We start from the raw sequence: 26913 nt of genomic DNA, 5'->3' as shown, positions 1-26913 counted from the left end.
AGCTTAATAATTTATTTTTGAATGTAAATTATATATCCCTTCCCTGAAATCTTGCAGTCACATGACAGCATGGCTCATGGGTGCTCAAAGTCCACAGGCAGGATCAAGGGGCTGCAGATGAAAGAGCCCTGGATTTAGGGTCAGGAGTCCTGGGCTCTAGATGTCCATCATCCTCTTGCTGACACACTTAGTTTCTCTGAACTTCAGTGTCCTCACCTTTAAACACATGTAAATATTACATGTAATGATGTATATGAAGGTATCTGGCAGACACTAAGACTATATCATCAAATCTAAGATGCCATTAATTATAAGACGCACCATTATAAGTACCCAAAATGACAAAATCGTCCATGGGAGCTTTGAAAATTACAGATTCAGGAGCCCCACCCGAGATTCATTGAATTTGAATCTTCTGAGATGAAGCTCAGGCACTGGTTTTTTTGTTTTTTTGTTTTAATTTCCCATATTATTCTGATGATCCGATAGGTTCTGAAGCCAGGGTTTCCAGCATACTGTCAGCCAATGTGTTGAATAACCTAAAATTTAATTCTAAGATGTAATCTTTGGGGCTATTTATCAGTTCTCATATACTCTATAGGAAGCCTGGATTTCACACTTTGCCAACAAAAACTCATTGCCCAAATATTTTACATTTTCCAGCGCATTCATGGAATTCCAGAAAGTCTGGGCTCAGGAGTTGCATGTAATAAATACTTTGGTAGGACATGTAAACCAAGCCCAGTTCTAGTTGTAGGAGTGCTGTAGTATTTACTTTCTTAGTAGTAGCTTTCTGATCCCTTTCCCTGACTATAAACGAGATGTTGAGCCCACATCCGTCATTCTACACTTCTGTGATTCTAATTGACATACTGTTAGTTCCTTATACTCACATGTTAACCTTTTCATCAACATTTTAAAAAACGAGTTGAACCTTCTTAAAAATTATCTTTCTGAATACCTATGATTGAATCCTGAGTAATGTAATGCTATTGTGACCACAGATAAAACAAGTGTCAAGATTAGAAGGTCACTCAGGACTCCTTGACTCTCTTTACAGATCATTAGCAATTCACCTCCCCACCTCCACTGCAATTTCCTAGTCCTCACTCCATGATCTCAATGGACTCCTCTCCCCTGATTTTATAGTGGAGCAAACTGGTGTCACTCCTTCCCCTCCTCCAGCAGAGAAAGTAGGTGACTAGCCCAAGGTCCCATGAGTTAGTCTACTCATGTTGAGTCTATTCCTAAACCACTGTCTTTTCCATTCCTCCCACTCCCCGTGATCTATTCATGACACCCCAGGAAGTTTTTATCAAGAGGTCAGGAAGGTATCACCAATGCAGCCCAACACGATGGGAAACAGCTCTGAATCCCACCCAGATCAGTCCCGAGCCACATAGTTCCCGTTATCATGCAGATTCCATCTGAGCCTTGGCTAACTCCCAGGGAAGCACATATCAGCTCTGCTGTATATTGGCAGAACTTTGGCTCAGAACGTATTTCAAATGCCTCCCATTGAGCACTGGCAGCCTTAAAGAAACATGGCCAGGAAATTATTCCAGGAGGCTCAGTTACTCTATGACACTTTGCAAGGAGAAGCTGATGGCTTTCCCTCCCAAGCTCTCCCCTCTGTGCCCAGAACAAATGACTGCATTTCCCTGGATGTGCCCTAAATTAGGAGAGGGTCAGCTCAGCTGCAGTGTTGATGGAGGGAATGTCTTTAGTGGGCAGGGCCCTCTGCATGGTGCAGGATGCTTCGTGCCAAGTTCTTTATCCCTTGGTTTTAAAACCCTTGTATACTCCAAGAGAAATGTAGTCCATGTGTTTCTGATTCATTTGCACTTAAATCATTAAAATGTTGTGTGAGAGTTATTTGATGTTTGAGGAGCCTGTGAGTCTTCTTAATGGGACTTTTAAAGGGATTTTTTCTATCCTGCCTAACACAGAAATTTTTAGGCTGTTTAGCCAGAATGGTGCCTAGGTTCACACATATTCTCTCATCTCATATACTTGCACTCACATTATCAAACACAGCCTCTTAATAATGCCCAGATTAGCAGAGCTGACCTTTAAAAGTGATAAAATAGAGAAACTGGAGAGAAAATGGAGCCAGGAGAATTTCAGCAAGATGCAAGGCATTGTTCCCCCAAATGTGCTAAAGCAGTGTTATCAGAGGGTGGAGAATGCATGTGTTTGCCACCTTGGTTAGAATGGGTGGGAGCCCTCTCTTGGGTACACTGAACAGCTAAAAAAATGGCAAGGATAATTTCCTTTAAGTCTCAAAGCAACCCCCATTTTCCAGATGAGAAAACAGGATCAGAGATGTTAACAATTGGGGCCAAAGTGCACAGCCAGCTTGGATAGAAAGGGAAGATTATAGCCAACTCTGATGCTGAGTCTAATTGCTCTTTTCAAAATGCCCCAAATTGAGTTTCTTTGTGAATGTGGTGTGTATTTGAAATGCCATATGTACTATAATATTCTAGTGAGAAGCAGTACAATATTGTGGGTAAGAACTCAAATTCTTCCCCTATCACTTTCTAGCTGTGTGATCTTGGGTAACTTACTTAAACTCTCTGGGCAGTTTCCTCATCGGGAAAATGGGGATAATATTACTACCCAGATACACAAAATGTAAAGATGATCGAAAGCAATCAATACATTACTAGAGCAGTACCTGACACACAGTGCTCAGTAAATGTTAACTGTTTGCGTTTGCCGTGGTAGCAGTAAGGAGTAATAAAGGGCTGGATGATCCAGGCAGATTGTGTACCTCTCTATGCTTCAGTTTTCTTATTTGTAAAATGAGTATAATAGTATGATCCTCACAGGTTTGTGGGAGTAATTGAGATGATGTTTGCACCTAGCCATGTGCCTAACACAGAAAAGGTTCTCAGTAAAATCTACTTTTTACACCCAGATGTCTCTCTCCCTATTCAGGACTGGTGGTCATTGTTGTGAAGAAAGGAATTTTCTTCTTATTCAGCTTGGCTTATATCTGATGCTGCTTTTCTCCACAAACTCCAGGTCTAGCCACCTTTACAGGCCCAGATCTCCCTACAGCCATGGGATGCGGGGCTTTCTGTCTGTAGTGGGTCCTCCTCGGGCTGTATCAGGCCTCTGAATGCTCTGAGTTGGTAAACAGCACAAGCCTTGCTTTTAAGTGACGAAGAACAACTAACCAACTGCAGGACTGACTGCTCCCCTCACATACCGGGCCAGCCGCTCTGTTCACAGGAAAGCCTGTAGTTGTTTGCAGACAGACAAGCTTTGGGATTTGGTTCTATTTTCTTGCCTAGTGTAGATGTTAGAATTGCCCTCTTAGTCGATCATCCTGTTTAATTGGTGTCCTTTGCCAGTGTCCTGAACACGAGCAGAAAACTATAGCCATCTGGCAAGGGAGACAGAGAGATCAGACTTTGTCCCCCTCCACCCTTTACACACACACACACACACACACACACACACACACACATATACACACACACATCCACACACATATATCCACACACATACACACACACACACACACATGGTGATACAAATACCTATTTGAGCTGCTCAGTTATTCTCTCTCAGGAGCTGGAAGCAGCCGTATGGGATGAAGGAGGGACCTGGAGAAGCAGATCTTTTAAGGAAGAAGACAGATTCTGTTCTGTCAGGTTCCTCTGAGTGTGTGTACGAGCAAGTCAGAGAGGAGAGAGAGAGGAAAAGGCAGAGGGAGAGAGGGGGAGAGGGGATCTGTTGCAGGCAGGGGAAGGCGTGACCTGAATGGAGAATGCCAGCCAATTCCAGAGACACACAGGGACCTCAGAACAAAGATAAGGCATCGCTGACACCACACCGGGGACGAGCTCGCAGACAAGTCAGGCCGGGGGGACCAGGCAGCCAGGAGCACCCAAGGCAGGAAAATGAGGTGAGTGCCAGGGCAGGAGTGGGCACAGGGGGTCCTTCCAGGGACCAGGTGCCAAGTAGCCCTGGAAGGTCTGACCTTGTCTCTGGGCTGACTCACCTGCGAGTCCTGTGGCTGGTTCAGGGGCTTTTCATCACTCCCTGGGGCTCTGAGAAGGGAGACAGGCTGGGGCCTTCCCTGGGACTGCGGAGACATGCAACTTGAAACGGGAGGCTGTGTGCAAATGCCCCTGACGCCGCTGGAACTCAGATTTCTCCCTCTGCCAGCGTAGGGTGCTGTCTGCTGGCCAATGTGACTTTTCTTCTGTTGCCCACAAGGCTAAGTTTTTGTTTTCCTCCTTTGTAAAGAGCATTGCTTTATCTCTTCCAACACTTTGTGAGTTAGATATGTGTTTGTGTGTTTATTTGTTCTGACCGGAAAAGAAACCAGATTCCCGTAGCTCAGCTATGTGGCTTCTTAAACCTTCAGAAGTTTGCTAGTTTAAAACCTCAATTTAGAAAACTAAAAACCTGTCCCCGTTTTACATTCCACTATAAATTTCTGCATTTCTTACTGAAATCAGAGGCCGCCAGTGGCGTGAATCAGGCTATGAATTGCACCAAATGGCTCTTAAAGGAATATTACAAATTGAAATTAAAAAAAAAAAAAAGAGTCTTTGGAGTTCTGAAACTAGGACTTTAAATTCTAATTGTTTCCAAGCTCTTCAATATTCCCCATTCCTCAGCCTAGACTTAGAGTTACTTGATGCTTGTTACCAGACATTCCTTGTAAGTTTTTCTCTCCAAGTGTCAAAATCCGACCACCATAATTACTTTTACTACTTATAAGTGTTAATACTGTTAAAAATACAAAAAAGAAAAAAAAAAACACTCTGCAGATGTGTTGCCTCTAAACATCTTTTCCCGTTAATTTTCTTCTCAATTGGAAAAGGGTTTCTATTTGTTTCTCTTCTGCAAAGTCACCTAGCAACTTTTCAGGGTCTGGGGCCAATGAGGGGCTTCAGGCTATGTTAACTCTTTGAACTCAGATTACCTGTGGTTTAGAGAGATAATCAGGTCTTTAAGGTTAATCCAATCATTCTCTTCTTTCTAAATCCATTGTAATGTTAAATCTGCTATCTAACTTCATTTTCCTTTCTCCTAAAAGAGAGGAGATTTATGCCCATCTACATGGAATGACAATTTGATTGATCTGTCCACTATTCAAATCTCACCCTACCACCCAGTGCCCCAGCCATAACAAACTACAAGGCCGACGATCAGTTCTGTATCTTGGTATTTGCTGATCCCTTAAGCCAGAATAGCTCTCTCTCTTATTTCTCCTATTTCTAGAGGACCCGATTGTTCAAGCTGGCTCATACATCACCTCCTCTTCCCTGCCCAGTATCCCCAGAGTCAGCATCTTCTCCTTTGTGATATCTCTGTCCTTGGGAGCTACCTTTCTTAATACCTCTTTGTTGAAATGTCCACCTCCTCTTCCAAGACTGAGTGTTCCTTAAGGAATAGGATCTATGGCATGTTCATCTTTGTATGCCTAGTACCTAGCATAATGTCTGTTTCCTATTAGGCATGCAATAAATATTAGCTGAATTGAATTCAGTTGTTCAATAGCAAAACTACTACTGGAAAAGTGCTCCACTAGAAGTCTATAAAAGGTCTTCCCTCACATAGACACAACAGTTCAGAGTTTGCAAAGCCCTTTCATAGGCACTGTCTCATCTGGTCTTCAGATTTTGGATGAGGTAGGATTTATGGAGAAGTGAGGATAAAAGAGTTTAGCAACTTGCCCAGAGCCACACTGATGATCTTGAAAAAGCCCAGACCCAAATTTGGATCTTTAGGCTCCAAGTTCAGGATGTTTTTCTACTGTATTTTGCCAGACTGTCAACCAAGTATATTATTCTACACCAGCGGCTCTCAATCCTAGCTGCACATTAGAAGCATCTGTGGTGCTTTAAAAAACGTCAGGGCTTCCCTGGTGGTGCAGTGGTTGAGAGTCCGCCTGCCGATGCAGGGGACACGGGTTCGTGCCCCGGTCCGGGAAGATCCCACATGCCGCGGAGCAGCTAAGCCTGCGTGTCCGGAGCCTGTGCTCCGCAACGGGAGAGGCCACAACAGTGAGAGGCCCGTGTACCGCAAAAAAAAAAAAAAAAAAAAAATGTCAATGACCAGGCCTCACTCCAGACCAATTAAACTAAAATCTGCGGGGGAGGAGCTTTGGTATTATTTTTTTTTTTAATTTTCACATAAAGCTACGGGTTTTTAAATTATTTTTCACAGGATTAATTGCTTTGGCCAGATGCCTGGGCATGATATGGGCATGGACCCAGCATCCTCTGTGAGCTTTTGTTATTCCCTTCTTCTGTTGAAGCTAATTCGCCATATGGTATTGGGCATGACATGTCACCTCTTGGGGTATCCTTTTCGTCATCTGTCAAGTACGGGTGTTGTCAAAGGGATCTATATAGTCCATTTCAACTCTTCTACCCCAAAACAGTCTGGGTGTAGTGTAGGTTGAAGTGAGGAGTGAATGGAAAGGATAGAAAGTGCTACTCATTCCACAACCATGGATATATGCCGGCATTTTTTAAGGCATTCCTGAGAGCTTGCTCCTACAGTAGAGCTTAGGAAATCCTGGCATTATATATTACTTTTGACATTTCAAGCAAATGTAATTAAACTTTTTGATTAGTTGGAGAATAGATAGCAGGTGTCAGAATTTGTACAGCCGGTGCCTGGTGGATAAGAAGCCAAAAACATTCAGAGTGTGATGGGAAATGAAAGCTGCCACTTACATTCTTTAATTTGCAGCCCTGAAAGCAAGCAAGCAAGCATATGCTCAGGCTTATTATGTGAAAAGAGAGATTTGTTTCATATGTTTAAAACTGTTTTGAGATGCAAACAAAATAGAACAGAAAGCTTCACAGGCCTTCCTCCCACGATGACCAGTTGCCTACTACACATGGTCCTGGGCCTCTGAGGATAGATGGAGCCGTTAGCCTGGGCCAGCCCTTGACAGAAGCAGCATTAGGAAGCTCAGAGTCTCCTCCATGTGGTCTGGAAAAAGCAGATATGGAGAAAGTTGACCTTTCAGCCTTACATAATCTGGGTGTCGCTATTGCAGGGAGGTCCAGTTGGGGGATCCAAAGCTCATTCCTAACCCCTGCTTTTCGGGAAGCAGCATGATGGAGTAATCATAACTAATGTTTGCCTAGGGCTGGACAGTTAACAAAGTACTTATTTTCCAATCGTCCTTTATTCTGATAGCAGCCCCGGGGGATGTCATTATTGTCACCAATTAAAGAACGAAGAAACTGAGAGGGAGACCTTACGTGACTTCCCCAAGATGGGTCAGATAAATAAAGTCAAAGTCTGGACTTGAATCCAGCTATTCCAACCTAAGACCAGTGCTCTCCCCTCCCCAAGCGGAACTGAACCAGAACTCCTAGCCCGGGTACCATCAGTATATTTCCTCACTTGAAAGTGGGGCTGCCTGAGCCCTGCAAGCCAGGGTTTCTAGACTCAAGCTTTCCTACTAGTTCACGAGAGAGCTTGGACCTGTGCCTCCCCTTCTCTCTCCTCCACAGATTGGTTTATAAAAATATTGACCCTGGCAATTGGATTAAAACATTTTGTTTCCTTAGTTGCATCTCACATGTTGCTATTGCAGGGGCCTTGGAAAAAATTTAAATAACTATTTTTTTTTAATTGAAAAAATAGCACAAGGCCCTTCTAGACACATCTGAACATTTTATATACATAAAAGTAAAATTAAAAACACTCATATTACCACTTCAGAGATAATTACTGTTAATATCCTACTGACACCCTTGTAGGCCATTTTGCACTTACATATTTACCTTTTATGTAAATATTATATGACAGCTAGATAATCTCATTGTAGTTATCTCATTGTGTTTGCACACTCAAAAATTCATACGTGTGCATATATAAACGTATGTGCATCTGTTTACTGAGCAGCGTGGGGCAGCTTGGGGAGAAACAACTTCCTGATTAGCCAAATTGTATCTTAATCTTAAGACGCTGGTATAATTTCCCAGAAGTTACTTTTTAGGCTATATAAGACTCTGGCCCCACTTTCATGCTTTCGTTCATTCATTCGTTCATTCATTCATCATCTCTTATATACCAGGCTTTATATTAGGTCTTTCACATACATCATCTCCAATGTTCATGTGAGCTCTGTAAATTAGAGATTATAATCTTCATTTTACATTTGAGGAAACCTGAGCTCAGAGACTAATTACCCAAGGTTTCACAGCCAGTAAGTAAGAGAACTGGGATTTGAACCCAAATACACCTAACTTCAGGGACTGTGCCTAAAGCAGTGCTCCAATTGGAAGCATGTACAGGGAGCTGGAATCTGGAGTGAAGGATACTCTGTGGTATCTTGGAAAGCTTTGAGCTGGATGGTGGAAGATAAATAAGACAACCAGGTGAGGAATGAGCAGGGCATGTGCAGTGGGACCAAGGCCTGGATGGGCATGGCATGCTCCCAGAACGATCTGCCTCGGCATGGCTGCTATGAGATGAAGTTGGACAGGTAAATCAGCACTAGATCAAAAAGGGCTTATCAGCCATCCCGGTAGCAGATGCTTTGCCCTGCAGGCACAGTGGAGCAGTGTGGACACATCTGTGTTTTAGAAAATCAAATTTGGCGGAAGATTGCTGAATGGTATGAAGTGGTAGCCAGGGAGATCAGTTAGGATGAAATAGCAACAGTCCAGATAAGAACATTTAAATTAATTGGCTGGAGAGAAGCAGAGGGGTTCCCAAGCCATAGGAAGCAGAACATATAGTATTTAAGGGAGAAGTCGATGAGCCAGGATTGGGATGTTTGAGTTCAAGGTCCTTGAGTCTCACAGGGGGAGCAATCTAGTAGATGCCTTGGTTGTCCTGTGTACTGACCATTAGGTTTTTTGTTTGTTTGGTTTTGTTTTTGTTTTTTTGCGGTACGCGGGCCTCTCACTGCTGTGGCCTCTCCCGTTGCGGAGCACAGGCTCCGGATGTGCAGGCTCAGCGGCCATGGCTCACGGGCCTAGCCGCTCCGCGGCATGTGGGATCTTCCCGGACCGGGGCACGAACCCATGTCCCCTGCATCGGCAGGCGGACTCTCAACCACTGCGCCACCAGGGAAGCCCGACCATTAGGTTTTTGACAAGCCTTGGACATTCTGCCTCATTATTGCATCAGCCACTTTGGTGTATTCTGCAAGTTTTGTTGAATTTCCCGTGCCCCTTATGCAACTCTTTTCACAGTCCATCATCTCTCATTCCTGCAGCTGGAAATAAACTGTATGTTTTTGATCCTTTTATAAAAACACTTGCCAAAAGGAAAAACCTTGTTTTGCTCATTCCTTCTTAATTCAAAATTTTGCATTTCTTGATTGATTTTGTTAAATTTGTTTTAGGTACTACAGATCCCATCATTGAGTATAAGTCTTATCTCAGTATTACCATGTTACTGTTACTTACTTTTTAGAAAATTGAATCAAGAGTTTATGATTCTTAAATGAAGCTAAGCTAAAGAAATGATACCAGCTTTTACCTAACTATGAAATTTATATTTTCAACCAAAAAATGATATGCCTCAGAGTCCCAAATATGGTATTTTCTGGGAAAGTTTAATACTATTATCAAATCTTTAAAAAGAGCACAACTGGAAGCAACCTTTAAAATCAAGTTACCGCCCTCCAGTATTATAGGCTGGGTAAGCAAGACCCATAAGGACGAAGTAATTACAGCAGGTCAGTGGCAGAGACATGCTGAGAACTTGTTCTCCTGGCTGTTGATTTAGCTAAATGGCAAGGACCAGTGTCTGTGAATGTAAGTAAATCCATTCATGTCTTTCAGGTGGCTCCTTCTCTCTCATGCTCTGTGCTTCTCCTTGTTGAAGGCTTTGGCCCACATAGTGGAGCTTAACAATATGTTTGGCCAGATTCAGTCACCTGGCTATCCAGACTCTTATCCAAGTGATTCAGAGGTGACGTGGAATATCACTGTCCCAGAGGGATTTCGGATCAAGCTTTACTTCATGCACTTCAACTTGGAATCCTCTTACCTTTGTGAATACGACTATGTGAAGGTGAGACCCCTAATGTTCCCTACCTGGGCCAGGTTCTCTACGGGAGAATCTGCTGGGAGTTAGAGGAGCTTAGATGAATTAGATGCTGTGTTTACCACCCAGGCTGGCAGTCCAGTGAGGGAGACATTACAATGTTATAACATTATGAAGGAGGGTTGGGGGTGGCATGCTAGGTGCAGGCTGAGTAGGAAGACCTAGAAAAGACCTTGAGGGAAACTGAAACTGGCAAAGTGTGACTCAGCCAAACACAGCCTTACCTTTTCCTTTCTGATCTCAAAGTCTTTAACGTCTCCTCTAATCTCTGCTCCAATGTCACCTTTAATTCAACAAGCAGAAAAGGGCAGATACCCCAGAGTCAGCATTAATCAGAGTAAGCTAGCATTATATCCAAAGCTGAGGCATTAGAAAGCGTTGACCTGTTCCCTAGGTAATGATCAAGTGTTTGGGAAGTGTAGCGTATGCCGCAGCGGAGAGTAGGAGGTGAAGTTGGAAGGTTGGATTGGGATGAGATTCTGAAGGGCCTTGAATATGATGCTAAAGAGTTTGGATTTTATCAACAAAGAGTATGGGCAACAGTGGGGGGTCACTACACAGATGGATGTAAAAGACAAATGGAAGAGGAGCAGAAAATGATTACAACATCAAAACAACATTTCCCAGAATTTAAGGAGAGCCCACAAACAATGCCATGGGTGGGGAGCTGTTCTCTTTTAAAAGTGGAGCTAAGAAAGGTTAAAGTACTTCTGAGAGATGACACTTATTAAGGTTGTATCTGGTTCAAAAAGATGTGAAGACCTAAGAACCTACTTTATAAACTCTCTCTGGTTTCCTGGAAGAAGTTCTCATCAAACCACCCTAGAGTAGGCTTTCTATATTTTTGGTATTAGTATAGTCTCATTTTTCCACAGCCTGTAATTCAGCAAGAGTTAACCTTGTATTTACCAGAATGTTTGATCAACAGCAAAGAAGTGAGTTGACAAGGTGATTTACACTTAAAATCTCATTCAACCTTTAAAACAATCCTATGAGACAGGTACTACTGTCCCATTTACAGACAAAGAAACAACCCCAAGAAGGTGAAGCAACTCACCCAACGTTGTACAGCTAGTAAGTGATGGATCAGGGTTCCAAACCCATGTCTTGTGACTTTCAATACCATGTTCTTTTGGCTCCACCAAACTGCTCACAAGCTGTACTACACTGAGCCCTAGGATACTGCAGGGGCTGAAAAGAGCAGTGGGATGGGGTGGGGCAGAGGCCTGGTAAGTGGGGCTGTGAACCCCTACCCTGATTAACTCATTTTAAATGGTGGGTGTTGCTAATTATATATGTTGGATATGCATCAAGTATCCCATTTAAAGCACATTTTCTGTGACTGAAAACGTTCTAAAATTGGTGCTCCGTGACAGTTTTTCAATTTTAACACTGTTGACATTTTGAGCCAGACAATTACTTGCTGAAGAAAGCTGTTTTGCGAATGGTAGGGTCTTTAGCAGCATTCCTGGCTTCTACTCACTAGATGCCAATAGCACTCCCACTCCAGTTGTGACAACCAAAAATGTCTCCAGCAGTTATCAATACCCCCAGGGGAGCAAAATCTCTCCATTTGAGAACCATTGCTCTCTCTGTGTGATGCTGCCCATCTTTGAATGCCCTGTGCTAGAAACTGTGAGAATTTAAGGACACAAAAATCTAGTCCCTTAAAAAGAGAGATGAGCCTAGAAAAATAGCAATTGCACAAGATGAAAAAGAGTAATGACAATAAAAGATTGACAAAAAGAATGAGAAAAGGTAAAACTGGCTGCTCTAGGAGATGATGTGGCTTGGTAATCTAGATTGACAGACAGTTTCTATAAATTCATTGAAAATGGAGTCAACTTCTCAGACTCGCAAGGATCAAGCAGAGAGTATTCACCAAGATCCGAAGTGTTTATCATCCTAAATTGAAATTTCTAACAAACAGGTTAGTTATGTCTTCTAGGACATAATCTAGCCTCTGGCAGAACCAAACTCCAGGATCCCAGATGCATTATGGGTAGGGGACATTAGGTTAGCAGAATCCCCCAGCCCATTCCCCTAGCTGATGCTCACCGTACAACCATGGTATTCTCAAATATTTAGGTTGGAGAGTGAACTTAGCAGAAGGAAAATGACCAAACAGTGACTTAATAGAAGAGTAAATTCCATAGATTTAGACAAGGCTAGATGTGAACTTCCTAACTGCTTTTTTCTCTACTTTCAACTATGTCAATCATCTAGAAATTTTGCCAGCGGAAACACTTGCCTTTATTAGTAGCTGAGGCCTCAAGACCACAGAAATTAGAATTTTTTTCTTTAGCTGTGACAATGACTTATTTTCATTATTCCTCCCTGCCTCCACCCTAAGAATTCACTCTCAATTCATATTCAATCATTTCTCACAAGTTTTCCTCTTATTTATATGGATGCCAGGTTTGACCTTGTTAGGACTCCTTTATCGAGATGATAAACACACAATAGAGGATTTAACTCATTCCTTTGCCCCCCAATAAATTGAGTCTCCTGGCAAGGCAGATTAAAGGGTTGACATCAGCTACACTTTGTAGCGGAAAAAAATGATACTTTTCAAGGGCAACAATAGACTGTGAAGACCTCTTCCGACACTGAATTAAGGACACTGAAATTTCTACCCAAAGTTTGGCCTTTCTGGTTGGAGAATATTTTGGAATTTGATTGATGGTTTCTATCTAGGGTGGTGAGATACCTTCCTGAAAGCCCAAGGAGATGGGACTAGGCCCTCTGGAAGGGCAGCATCATCCTGGTTTCTTGACTGGGATTCAGGAAATGCCTGTTCTAGTCCCAGATCTGCCACTAACTCCCAAATGATCTGGAGTAGAAAAGGCAATCTTTTAGCACTCTCTCTGCTCCAAAATTAGACTTATGACCTCTGAGCATAGCAAAGAAACAGTCTGTGTGAGGCAACACAGAGACTGAGCTGCCTACCTGAAGTGCCCGACAGTCCTTGCTTCTCTGATTCCAATACATTTTTCCAGTTCCTTTAGAAGAAGAGATTAGCATATTGGACAGAGAGGTATTACTTTGCTTGGGCTTGCACAGCCCACTTCCTTCCAGAATGCCATCCCAGCACTAGCATTGGCCTCCCTGCAGAGGTTCTAGTAGCCATGGGGCCTGAGCAGGCCTTCCTTCACAGGACGCTGCACCCTGGTCAGCTGATGACTAGTGCTCATGTGGAGACAGGCCCTGTGTCCTTGCCCACATGTGCCCGGCAGAGTTCCCCTCCTGGACTCAAGAACTCATAGGATGTCAGGCCACAGGGGCCCTCTGGAGACCCACCTAGTCCCATGTCATTGTTGTTATTGTTGTTTTTCAAATATTTTCTCCCTAGTGGACATTTTCTTCTTAAAAATCTTCTAGTAGTCCTGATATAGGAAACAGAAGTGAGGCTGCTAGGGTTGAAGGTGGCTCAGAAGCTCACTCTGCTCACTCAACCTTCTTGGTCCCCCTGAAGGTCACACCTTGCAGGAATTACAGCTTGAATACTCCTTAAGTTCCCAATTCAGGGACAAGACTAGTACTCTCACCTGTGAACCCTAAAACCCAGAAGCCTTCAACATATAGTCGAAACCCGTTGTCTTTTCCTAATTGTGTTCTCTCCCTAACCTTCCACCCCCAGAATATGTGGCTTTCCTGGCTATGAATGAGAAGGAGGCTCTTCCCTTTTCATCTGAATGAAGCATGAGCATGCCAGCCATGCCACCCTTGGATAAGTCAGTACCCCGCTACAAAATTCTGTCTTTTCATCTGTTCCATGAGGAGTAGAATGAGATGATCCCTAAGGTCCCTTAAATTCCAGAATTTTAATCTTCATTCTCCTTGCCAGAGCTTTCCAGATGACCCCCCAAACCCTCATTATCCTAGTTAGGATAATGCCAGAGAACGGTAATAATATGTCACAGCGGCCACTTCTTGAAGTTCCGTGGCCATAAGCACTCCAGTAAGAGACTATAGTCTGCTGGAGTTGCCTTAGTGACATGTCATTTGAAGAAAACTTGTAAATATATCATGCCAGTGCTGTCCTTTTCCAAGGAACTTGGAATATCACTCATTTCCGTCTGATGGGATAATATCCCCTGTTTTGAGGCTCTTTCATTCTGTGACTGAATTCCCCTGGCAGGCCTGGGAGTGGGTTTAAAGGACCGTCCAGTTCACAGGAATCCTTTCAGCCCAGCCGCAGTCCACAGACTGCCCTTCCCACCCTGGCCCATCAGGGTGATGATGACGGAATTGCTGACACTGCACATCAGCAGCTTGAAGAAGGGCAGGACCCCAAGGCTGTGGTCTGGATGCTCTCATTTTATGAAAATTCCTCTCCAGCCTGACTTCCCGCAGTCTTTGGTCTTCAAGGCACATGCACATCTGCACGACAGGATTTGCTTCCTTGGAATGTGGCTGCAATGTGTGGATTCCTACAGTGCACAGATGAGACATATGAATCACAGCTGGTTAATGCTGTAGGCGAGGGGCAGAGCACAGACACTGGCCAGGAAACTGGAGGCCTAGATTCTTGTGGCCATTCTCTACTAACTAAGTAACCCTGGGCAAGTGATTGCTTTTAGAGTGGACTCTTTCCTCCTGTCTCAGATACAGGGAGTTGAACCAGATGTTCTCTAAGGTCCACCTAGCCCTGATATTCTATGTATCTAAGACCTCAGGAATCATGATTCAACTTCATGATCATCATGCTGAAGCCCTGGAAAGGGCAATTCATTGGCCAAGGTCACACGGGGACCAGAATTTATATCTCAAAACTCTCAGTCTTTTCTTTTCTTCTTTTAAAAATATTAAGTGACAGTGGAGTCCCCCACCTTATGGATGCCTAGGTTTTTAAGTGTAATGTAAGGCAAATACTGTCTATAGTCAAACTTACTCTCTTAAATATAGTAGAGCACTGTCTTTTAGAATGTCCAGAAGAGACTTTTTTTCCCAGAAATGCAACAAATTATATCATTCCTTTAGTTGAGCATCAGATGAAGTAGTTTGACTTGTGCTGAGAAGTGAGCCCTGGAGCTATAGTTACTGAAAAAGGTACTCAGAAACCAGAACCACCAAGGGAGCAGCAGATTCACACATCTTATTGTCAAGTCCACTTCATGGTATCTGTTCATTGGAAAAGGAGATAATAAAAGCCTGCATTTGGCTTTTTCCTCTTTCTCTCTTTCCCCTTCTTTTATTGAGTGCATATAGCTCAGCTGGCATCTGTTAAATGCTCATATGACATAACATCACTTTTCTCCTCTTATATTCTTGATACATTAAACATTTCTTCCATTGTCTCCACTTTAGCCCTTTAGTTCCAGTTCTTATTCCTCTTGCCTAGTTTATTGCAATACCATCCTAAATGTCTACCAGCTGTGGGTCTCTCCCCAACCGGTCCACCCTCTACATGTGTCCAGAGAGATCTTCTTAAACATTGCTTTGACTGTGCAACTCTCAAAACCTTTCGATTGTTCTCCGCTGTCTATGGAATGAAGTCTAAGAATTTTATTGAAAATCTACCATAAGTTGGACACTGCACCAAAGACAGGCCCCATGAAGATGAGTAAGACAGTACCTGCCCTCCAAGAACTCATGATTTCATAGTGTGTCATAAGACGAGTACATAATTAATAAGCTAAAACTGGGCAGAGTAACACAAGAGTATGGGGCAGTATATAAGTTGTAGAGTGATCATTTCTGGGTGTTCAAGAAAAGCTTTGGAAATAATTAATGTCTGAGATAAGTCTTGAAGGGTAAAGAGGAATTTAACAGTGTAATTCCCTAAACTTCTTGATCTCCCTAAGCATTGGTTTTGTGATTGGTACCAAAAAAAAAAAAAAAAAGACTCAATGATACAGTACCTTCCTTGCAGTTTATGCAAGAGTTTAAATGAAATGATGGCTATGAGTGAAATCAGTACTGCAAAAGGCAAACATGTTCAGTGGTTTGGAGTTCAGCCTCTAGAGTCACTCAGACCTAGAGTCAGATCCTGCCTCCACTATTTATTGTAAAATAGGGATAACAGTAATGCCTATCTCTTGGGCTTATTGTGAATGTCAAGTGAGGTAAATGCTGTATTGACATATGCCCAACACCTATGTAATTAGTTCAGTAAGCATTATTAGAGTGGTAATGATGGCAAGGGTGTGAGCACTAAAGTGCTTGCTGGTATCACCAGATGCTCAATGAGTGTCCGTTTTCTCATCTGCTCTGACTTTACCACTAACTGGCTGCCTATGACCTTGCACATATCACTCAGTTTTTCAGGCAATTTGTGGAAAAGTACTCTGAAAGGACTAATCAAATGCAAGAGGCTGTTTATTTCTCCTGTGTATTCATTTGTCGTGACACAAGTTTGTGGCACTTTCTGATGTATTGCCTCCTTTGATTCTCATGGACTAGGGAGAGCCGGGATTACTACATCTAATTCACAGGAAAGGATACTGAGCATCAAGAGCTTAAGTGCATTTGTGGTCCAGGACTTGAGAGCAAAGCCAGGTTTCAATCCTTGTTCTTCTTACTCCTAAGTCATGATTGTGTTTCTCCATTTGGCCCTTCTCAGAACAAGTTTTATCCTGGTAGGGATTTCAGGATTTTGATATGCTTCCTGGCTATAAGAGAAATTTAGTAAAATCTTGTAAAACTGAAGGACCCTGAGGGTTCCTGTGTTGTCTAGATTTTGTTAAAGAACTTTCTCTTTTATTCTGACATTGAGAGAAAAAAAAAATTCATAAAAATGGAGTCTGAACAGGCTTCCCTGGTGGCACAGTGGTTGAGAGTCCGCCTGCCGATGCAGGGGACACGGGTTTGTGCCCCGGTCCGGGAGGATCCCACATGCCGCGGAGCGGCTGGGCCCGTGAGCCGTGGCCGCTGAGCCTGCGCATCCGGAGCCTGTGCTCCGCAACGGGAGAGGCCGCCACAGTGAGAGGCCCGCGTACCGAAAAAATAAATAAATAAATAAAAATTGGAGTCTGAGCTATGAAGGTTGGGAAAGTGCTCAATTTATCTGTTTGTGGTACACATGTCTAATGGTGAACTCAAGGACATTGCACTAGACTGTCAGCCCCAGGGGTTCAGGGCCTATGTCTGTGTTTATTTCTAGTAGTGAGCACAGCCCTGGGGGCAGAACAGGAAAAAGCAAAAATCTCCTGGTGGTAAGCATAAAGGAAAGGGCTCTGGTCTAGAGATCAGCCACTGACTCCTGCTGAGACATTGGGCAAGTCACTTGTCTGCTCTGGGCCTCAGTTTCTCCATCTGCCCAATGAGGAAATTGGACTGGCTGGCCTCTCTAAGCCCTTCCAGCCCTGATGCTCCCTTCCCAGACCTCGTTGGGTCAGTCTTCATCCTGCTGTGTAATTGACAGATAAGTCCCTCCCATGGCCCTGCTCAAAGACTGACTCCTCTGAACCCGGACTCCTAATTTCTGTGCAGTGCTCTGTGTTTACTCTGAACGTGCCCTCGACCTTCAACTACTGCGGAAGCTCTGTTCATTCTCTGGGAGTAGACAGGAGGCCTTGCCCCTGAGGGAAAAGAGGAATGGGTAAATATTTCTCATGAATTTCAATTGTATTCCCTAGTGGAATTCTTCACTCCAGAGATACCAGGTTTCCAAATCCATTCTAGCTGATTCAGAAGAATCAGGAAGTGAAAATGAGCTTCAGAAAAAGCGTGACAAAAGCTTATTTTATGAAGGAAGTACAAACAGCACAGGCTCTGGGGTGATGGAAAACAGAAGGAAGGTTCCCAGCGCTGGGGCAGAGAATGTGGGCAAGTGTGGGTGAGTGTGAGGTGGGAGTGCTCTGGGGAATAGGTGCCCCGGTGTGCAAATCTGTGTGCTTATGTGTACACAGGCCACTCTCAGACACACCTTAGTAAAAAGCAGGGCTTGAATTTGCTTTGATGTGCTCATAGAAGAAAAAGTAGGGAAGGGGAGGTATTCATTTTTTCAACAAATATTCATTGAATGCCTACCATTTACTAGAGCTTGGGGTATAGTGGTAATCAAGACAGAAGTGCCGGTCGGCTGGGTGCTTACATGACACTGGGGGGAACAGACAATAAACACTAAACACAATCCACAGGTTAATTATATAATGAGTAGTAAGGTGACAGGCAAAGAAGTGAAACAGAGCAGGGTAAAGAGGGTCCACGTGAGGTGGGGTGCATGTTACCACTGAAACATGTTGATCAAGGTGGTCCTTGTTGAAAGGGTGACATTTGAGCAAAGACTTGAAGAAGTTGAGAAAGTCAGCCATGTAGCTTTCTGGGGAAAAGCATCCCAACCAGAAAGAACAGCCAAGACCTTAGTGGGAACGTGCCTGGTGTGTTTGAAGCAGAGCAAGGTTGGCAGTGTGGCTGGAGCAGGAGGGACAGGGATGGGAGATGAAGACAGAGGTACAGGTGGGAGCCCCATCACCAGGGGGCCTGGGAAATAGGATCCCTGCCTAATGCGCACAGGCAATGGCAGACTTTACAAGCTGCTTTCCCACCCAAGTGTCATTTGACCTCCTGACTCTTAGAGGATAGAATTAAGGTCCACCGAGTATGTTTGTGAAAACTGAGGCTGAACCCAGTGGTGCACTCATCAATGATCAACAGCCTGGTCTGGACTGGGGGGTGGGTTGGGAGGGCAGAGAAGAGATACCTCAGTAGCTCTCTATTCACCACTCAGATATTCTAGACATTAGTAAACTCAAGTGCTGAGATAATAGTAAAATGATAGAATAGTTAGGAGATGATGAGTTTTTATATAATTTATTTCTTTTTAATATAATTTATTTAATTGTAAATTTATGAAACAGTTTTTCACGATGGCTGTGTTTAACAACAGCATCACAAAAATCCCTGAAAAGTTGACAACTGGCCCCTGTAAGTTGGTAAGAGCCAGCTCCAGGGCACCAGTGCCTGGGGAGGTTAAAGTGACACATGTGAGTGGCAGGGCGGTAACCAGAAGCCAGGTCTTTTGGTCCCTATTCTAGCTCTCTTGAAAATTTTCCAAGATTTGAGGATGTGCATTCGGGCTGGGGAGGGCAGGGTCCTGGGCAGTAGCGGAGGGACATACCGGCTTGCACATTCCTGGAAAGTGCCTGGAGACGCTGGCCCGTGGCGGGTCCCTTCTCTCCGCTCAGCACTTACTTAATCACTGCTTTCACCCCAGTGCTGACTGTGACCGACCTGGAGCCAGGCTGCCTCTGCAGGAGAAGAACACAACAAGGCTTTGTTTTTGCCTGTCCCCAGGCTATTTTCCTGTCCTGAACCTTCTGGGGCTCAGCTTCCCGGTCCCAGAGGGTATTTGCATGTGAATGGGCCTGGCTCTGAAGTCACAGAAGGGGTGAATGGGGAGTTTAAGCCATTCACGGGCCAATGAGAGTAAAGCCCTTCCTGGCCCCCCTTCCCAGCCATGATTCCCAGACGCTCCCACCCACGCCCCCCCAGCCCTGCCGCACTGAGATGCCAGGCGCCTCCAGTTTCCCACCTGCGGGATGCTTGCTTCCCAAGCTCGCGGCCACCCCTCCCCAACCAGCTCTTTCTTCTCCCCGTGCTCTGCTGCCTAGAGACCGTCTCCTTTTCTGCCCAGAGCCCTCCTAGCGACTGGGCAATCCTCCTGGTAGCAGAGGGATTCGGGGACTCCAACACCTGCCAGCTGGGTCTCAGGTCCTCACACTGTTAATGGCGTCTAGCATTTGCATGTACACGATACATACCTTCCTAGGGGCTTACCCAGCTCTGTTAGGAGGTTTTCACTCCGACTAACAAATGTCTAAGAACACTTTGCTGGGACTATCAGTATATCTGGGCCCTGATGGTAGCTCTGCCATTATCTGGCCATGTGACTTTCAACCAGTTACTTCACTTCTCTGAGCCTCAGTTTCCCCATCTAAGAGAGGAAGATGATAGGTAGCCTTTAATGTCCTTTCTATCTCAGACCTTCTATGGTCTTGTAATTCCAGTTACTGAACAAGGCTGGAAGTCAGAACATCTGGATTTTTATCTCAGGTCAGCTGCTCCTAGGCTATGTGACCTTGGAAATTCATGTCACCTCTCTGGTCGGGGAATCACAATGTCTACCTGAAGTGCAATCATTACGAGACAGCCGTCAGAAACAAATAAAGAAGGTGAAAACACCTTGTCAACTGGAAATTCCACATGGGGGGGGTGGGAATTATTACTACCACTACTACTACAATTATTATTATTATTGTTATTATTATTATTATCATCATTATTATTTTATGGCCAAACGACTTGATCTAGGACTGAAGCAACAACCTGCAGCCCCTCACAAATGTGGCCAACTTGAGTCTTAACCCCACCAGCTGTGCTGTTTTTACTTACATGGCTTTCAAGAGCTTCTGAAATGCAATACACACATACATAAACACACACACACACACACACACACACACACACACACGTCTCCTTTTTTTTTCTAGACCCAGGTTCTTGTCTGGCATCTGGTACCTTTACTTTGCTCCTTCTCATGATATTTAACTGCAGTTTGGGCACCTGGATAAAGTAGCAGTTTGAGCTGTTAACCCCTGGCCCAGTCCCTGGAGGGTGACAGACTTGCAGTGAAGGCGACCACAGGAGCACAGAGCACTCACTTGTGAGTCAGGGGTCCTGGGCCCAGGGCTGTCACTGAATCATTGGCCTAAATTCACACACCTAGAGAAATCCTTTGACACACAGGAAAGTAAAGGGATTCCTGGACTTGCTATTATTCTCTTGTGGATGGAAGCTTTCAGAGATCCCTTAAATTACTCTGGTCCTCTCTTATAAAATTAGGATAATATCTTTTCCATGTCACCCACCTCCCAGGACTGATAGGAGGCTTGTAGAGTTCAGAGAGCCAAAGGGACCTAAGATGCCACCTGCCAAATGAGGAGGCCAGGTTGCAAGGTCTCCCTGGGTTCCCTGCCTGCCCCATCAGCCTGGGATCTGGGGGGACTCATAAAAAGAGATGTCTGTGCTGATGACCCCAGTGAGATTAGGAATGAAAGAGTGGAACCAGGAAACAAGAGAATATCTAGGGACGGTTTCAGTCTCTTAATTCTTCTTTGAATATGTGAAATTACCCATGCCCCACTTAGCTGGGAGTCCAGAAAGGTGTCACCTCAGTTGGCTGAATCTCAGGGGTCCTGTTTTTCTCACTGATTTACTGAGTGCTGACTATATTTCAGGTAACTTTCTGAATATTTTACATATATTAACTCATGTCATATTCACAAAGTCCTACGATTTATAAATACTATTATTTTCACTATTTTACAAATGAGAAAAGCCTATATACAGAGTGTATTCAATTCCTAGGGCTGCCATAACAGATTGCCATTAACCTGGTGGTTTATAACAGCAGCTTCTTCTGTCACAGTTCTGGAGGCCAGAAGTCTGAAATCAAGGTGTTGGTGGGGCCGTGCTTCCTCTGAAGACTCTAGGGAAGGATCCTTCCTTGCCTCTTCTAGCTGCCTGGTGGTTGTTTGCCAGTCCTTGGCATTCCTGTCTACGGCCGCATATCTCCAATCTCTGCCTCTGTCTTCACACTTCTCTCTGTGTATGTCTCTGTGTCCAAGTTTCCCATTTCTTATAAGGACACCAGTCATTGGGTTAGGGTCCACCCTAATCCAGTATGATGTCATCTTAACATAATTTCATAAGCAAAGAACTATTTCCATATAAAATCAAGTCCAAGAGTTAGGACTTGAACATATCTTTTAGGGAATACAATGTAACCTAAAACATAGAGAATTTAAATAATTTTCCTAACATATACTAATTGGTGAAGACTCATGTGCAACTTATATAAAGATGAGGTCCCACATGATCCAGTCTCAGTAAGGGGTTACATCCAAAAAAAACAGAAAACTTACACAATTGAAAGCAATTCACAATTTGACTCACTCTCTTGAGAACCAAAAAAGAGCAGAGATGTTCTTATCACAAACATTCTTAAATGTTCAATCCTCCATGCCCCCTCTCTCCCTCTCCTCTTCTTTCCCCTAAAGTCTTCAGGAATTTCACACCAAGGATCTCTTCTATCTCCCCTCATACCTCCACTTACACCCCATCCTCTGGGTCCCTCTTGGACTTGACAATCACAAAAACTGTTCCCTGACATGAGACCCTCCCTGCCATATGTGAATTTTAGTTGTTCCGAGTTTCTTGATCGTTTTCTCAGAATTTTATTTTTCACCGTATTGTTTGTGTGGAATTAAAGCAAAAATTTTCACCTCTTTTTCAGCTTTGTTGGGACCCAAGGGCTAGAAAAAAATGAGAGAAGGAAGTGAAATAGTGATGAGGGGGTCTCCATACATGACCATGAGGAAGGGAATACTCAGGTGGTTATAAGAGATGGAGAGACTGGAAACCAGCCCTGAACTTCCAGGCTGGTTCAGCTGCCCCACCTGTGTGCTCCCTTTGTTGGTTGACCTGAACCAACTGATTTTATGCCATTGGGTAGAAGCTAGAGGGAAGTAGCTGTGGGCCCAAATTTCTTTTTAAAATACTTTTAAAATAGAAAAACAGGAAAAAGAAAAATTACCTATCATTTCACTAGCCATTGTTGTTTGCTCTAATTCCTTCCACTTTTTATTTTCAATGTATACTTTCAACATAGTTATAATTACATTGAATATACAATTTGTCCTGCTTTTTCACTTAGTATAACCTACTAAGAATGTTTCCAGATCACTGAAAATTCTCCATTAATGCAATAATTAATAGCTGCTTAACTAAGCTAATGCTAATGCAACAGTTCCCCTAGAATTGGGTATTTACATTGTTTCCAGTTTTCTATTATTATATATAACTGCTAGAAACATCATTGTTCATAAGTTTTTTCCACAATTGGAATATCTTCCCCTCAATTATATTCCCAGTTATGGGGCCAGGGAAGAACTTTCTAAGCCAAAGATAATCCAAAATGGCCTCATCTATCTTGGAAGGTAGTGAGGTTTTCATCTCTGCAACTGATCGTGAAAAGGTGGTGTGAATTTTTCAAGGGTGTGGTAGAAAAATAAGAGGTTAAATGAGGTAAATTTCAAGGCCCTAAGACGGCATGAGACTCTAATTCTCAAAATTTCAGTTCACAAAGGTCAGTGTCTCTCTTTATCCCAGATTACTTCCTTACTCCCTATAACATGTCTATTGCTGTGCAACAAACCACTCCAAAATTTAGTAGCCAAAACAATATCCATTTTATTTGCTCTTGATTCTGTGGTCGGAAGTTTAGGCTAGACTTGGCAGGATGGTCCTTTTGCTGGATTTGCCTGAGGTCATTTCTGTGGCTCCGGGCTGTATCAGTCAGAGTTCAGTCAGAAAAGCAGAGCCTCTGTGACTATTATGAGATAAAAGCTATTTATGGGCATTAGAACTCATGTAATTATCGGAGAGGCTAGGAAAGTAAAGATCCCAGCTTCTCCTAGACAGAGAGTTGGAGGACCACAGACAGTTCACTTATCCATTTTCGTGAAGCCCTGGCATGGGTGGAAATATTCGTATCTTCAGAGAAAGCTGAGAATTCAAGCCTATTGAAGAAGCCAAAGTTGGGTCATGAAGAGGGAGCTCATGGAGAGAAGTCTATGAGAAGCTGTTGGCTCTGAGCAGCCTACTACGCCTGTGGGGACACCTGCAAGCCTCTGGTGGGCCTGGGCCACTCTTAGTCGTCAGAGCCAGAAGCAGGAAAGAAGAGCTGTATGCAGAGAGGAGGAGAGTGAAGACAATTAGAACCTATTGGCACATCTACATCTGTCCATCTCTGTATCTGATCATAAAACAACCTCCAGAGAGTAAGGACTATTGCCTTCCAAACCCACACAAGTTCCTGTGTTGGCCAACAGTAACCTGGAACTAGAGAGAGAAGGAGATTCTGGGGAACATGGTTCCGAGGTTAACTAAATTGACAGCGGGACAATTCAGCACACTCCCTGAATGCCTAAATTAAATCTGAAAAGCTCTTCAAGGGCCCAGAGAAGATGTCAGTGGGGCTCCAGGATGAAGCTTGGGAACATGGACTAGCAAAGCTCTCGGGCATTTGGGCTTATAGGACGGCCTTTTTTTTTAAATTGAGGTATAGTTGATGTACAATATCATATAAGTTACAGGTGTACAACACAGTGATTCACAATCTTTAAAGGTTAAAATCCATTTATAGTTATTGTAAAATATCGGCTATATTCCCTGTGCTGTACATATATCCTTGTAGCTTATTTATTTATACATAATAGTTTGTACCTCTTAATCCCCTACTCCTTTGTTGCCCCCTCCCCCACTGGTAACCACTAGTTTGTTCTCTGTATCTGTGAGTCTGTTTCTTTTCTGTTATATTCACTAGTTCATATTATTTTTTAGATTCCATATATAAGTGATATCATGTAGTAGAGGACAGCATTTTTTGTTTGCCTCCTGTCTTAAAGGAGCATGAGCATTATTGACTAGAGAATCAGGATGCTGCATTGTGAACCTGAAGCCACCACTCACTAGATCATGACCTTGCTTGATTCATTTAAATCATCTGGGCTTCAAGTTTCTCATTGGGTGGCTGTCAGTGTATTTGTTAAGCTCTGGTGAGATAACCTTATGGACATGTGGAAAGCAGCCATAGCTGTCCTCCCACAGAAATTTGACCAAGTTTTCTGCTGCTCTGCCTTAGCTTTGCCTAGGAGGTTTGTGCTGTTTCTACTAAGGTAGAAAATTCATAGAAAACAGGCTCTGGCTTCTTTTCCTTAGATCTCTCTCCCCTGTTCCCTGTCCTCAATAGAACCCCTTTCCTACATCAACAGAACCCCTTTCCTAGGTGGTGGTGGGAAGGGAGGGGCAGTTGAGACTCCTAATGCCCCTGGGACTTCGCTATTCCCTCTGCCTGGATGTCCTCCCCTCTGCCCCCCAAACCCTCCACCTACTATTTCTATCTGCCTAAATTCTACTCACCTTTCAGTCCCCAGATCCAAGAACAGTCTCTTCTTCTTAAGTGTTCTCTGACTCCTCTCAGCTGGAGGCAATATTTTCCCATCTTATAAGCCCAGGGGCTTCCTAGCTTTCATTGCAATAACTACAGTCTGGTGATTCCCTAACACATACACATTTGAGTACTTATTCTCCTACTAAATTTTACATTCCCAGAGGCAGGGGACTTCCTTATTAAGCACGTGCAACAAATAAGTAATTTTTGACATCCTTCACATTATAATGCAGACAGAACTTGCTATATAAATATTTGCTGAGTTGAGTTGAAAGAAAGCAAATTGAGGACATGCATCCATGTGTTGGTGCCCTAAATCACAATAGTCTGAAAGGACATGGCTGCCCATAAGAAGTAGAAAAATGAAGAGTCTGTGATCCCCAGCCAGATGGTTCTCTAATATTACGAATTTTGTGTTTTCATTTGATAAGGTATTTCCCTCCATCATGTTAATACGATGACCCTAGAAATGGGGTAGTCTGAACAGAAGCCAGAGCTCAATCCTCCATCTGTACTCAGAAGTCAATGGTTTTTGTAGATTTTTACAATCATAGCAAGGGCTGAAGATATTAAGTAGGGCCAGTGACCCCCTCTATTTAGGTTATGGCCAGAGCTGTCACTGAGCCACATCCTCTCTGGGAGACAGTCCATGCACCCAAGATAAAGTTTCAAGAGGCCCTTGAGCCAGAAAAGTTGTTTGGCAGAGTGCCTGTGTCTTTTGCTTTGCACTCTCTGGGTTGGTGGGTTCCTTTCTCCAGGGTCAAAACAGTTCCAAAAACAAAACAAGTATCAGGGAATCATGATTATCTCTCTACTCTTGAGCAAGTCACTGCCCCTCTCTGGACCTCAGTTTCCTCTAGAAGGATGGGGATCGAAACAGCTCTTAAGGGTCCCTCCTTCCACGCTCTGATATTCCAGGACTCTATTCGGAGCTGCAGGCTGAATTCCCAGGGCCCTGGGCCTTTTCTTCCCTGCTTCTAAAGGTATATCTGGCTCAGATTTCCCCATGGGTCTCAGCTGGGGCCTGCTTACCTGTCCTCTGGAATAGTGAGGCCCTGCAGGTGATGATCGTTTACCTGCCATCATAAACGGTCCTTAAGCCTGGAAGTTACAAGGAGGGAGGTTGTTTATCACGGACTTTCATTAGGTCTCTCCCTAATCCAAATTATCTCTGGCTGATTTCACTTGAAAGTGTCCATGCTACAGGTACTATGGAACCCCAGAGACCTTGGGAATACCGAATTAGGAAGGAGGCTGCTGTGCCTGGAAGTGTTAATGCTCAAGGCATGACTCTTCATTAGTAATTGATTCTGTATCACATGGGTATAGACCACAAACAAGTTCAAGTTCATCAAGTACTTCATCAGGAAGCAATCTGTGTGCTGAAATTCCTGCTCACCATCCTCTAGTTGGTTTATTTAATGTATGGATATGATGACTTGTTAGAATACTAGTATGTCAGGACTGGAAGAGAGTGTAGAGCTCAGCAAGCTGAAACCCCTAGTTTACCAGGTGGATAACTACAGGAGTCAGCCACATAACAGTTTATGGTGGAGTCAGGAATACTCAGGACCTCTGAGTATGGTCCTCAGGAATACTCAGGACCTCTAAATGCCAGGTCCATACACTCCAAAGCAGAGGTCACCAAGATAGTGCATTCCAGCTCATGCAGTTACTCATAGAAGAAGCCTTCTCCCAGGCCTTCACTCTAAATCTATTTTGTCTTATTTTTATTAAGTTCTAATGATAGCAGCTTAACTGGTTTCTATTTTACAACATATTTCAGCTAATAAACTGATTTTAAAACAGTGAAAAAAACATTACATAAAGAAGACATAAGAATTGCAAAGGCATAATAGTCTGGGGACCTTCAAAGCAGGGCAAGCAACATTACATAACTC

The 26913-nt window shown here is 43.6% G+C and overlaps 1 protein-coding gene across 4 annotated transcripts in view; it reads left to right on the top strand.

Moving 5' to 3' along the window:
• The window catches only part of MASP1 (MBL associated serine protease 1), a 273190-nt gene that overhangs the window by 208642 nt on the left and 37635 nt on the right, over positions 1-26913 (top strand). For 3 of the 4 annotated variants that reach the window (XM_079921548.1, XM_079921545.1, XM_079921547.1), the window contains exon 3: positions 9789-10020. In XM_079921548.1, the coding sequence (XP_079777674.1) occupies positions 9789-10020 (232 nt within the window). Of the gene's footprint in view, positions 1-3799; positions 3920-9788; positions 10021-26913 lie in introns of those variants that run through there. The other variant, XM_079921546.1, reaches the window with a different exon arrangement.

The sequence above is a fragment of the Stenella coeruleoalba genome, assembly GCF_951394435.1.
Source record: "Stenella coeruleoalba genome assembly, chromosome: 5".
Lineage (NCBI taxonomy): Eukaryota > Metazoa > Chordata > Mammalia > Artiodactyla > Delphinidae > Stenella > Stenella coeruleoalba.
This window is presented reverse-complemented; position numbering and strand designations above follow the sequence as displayed.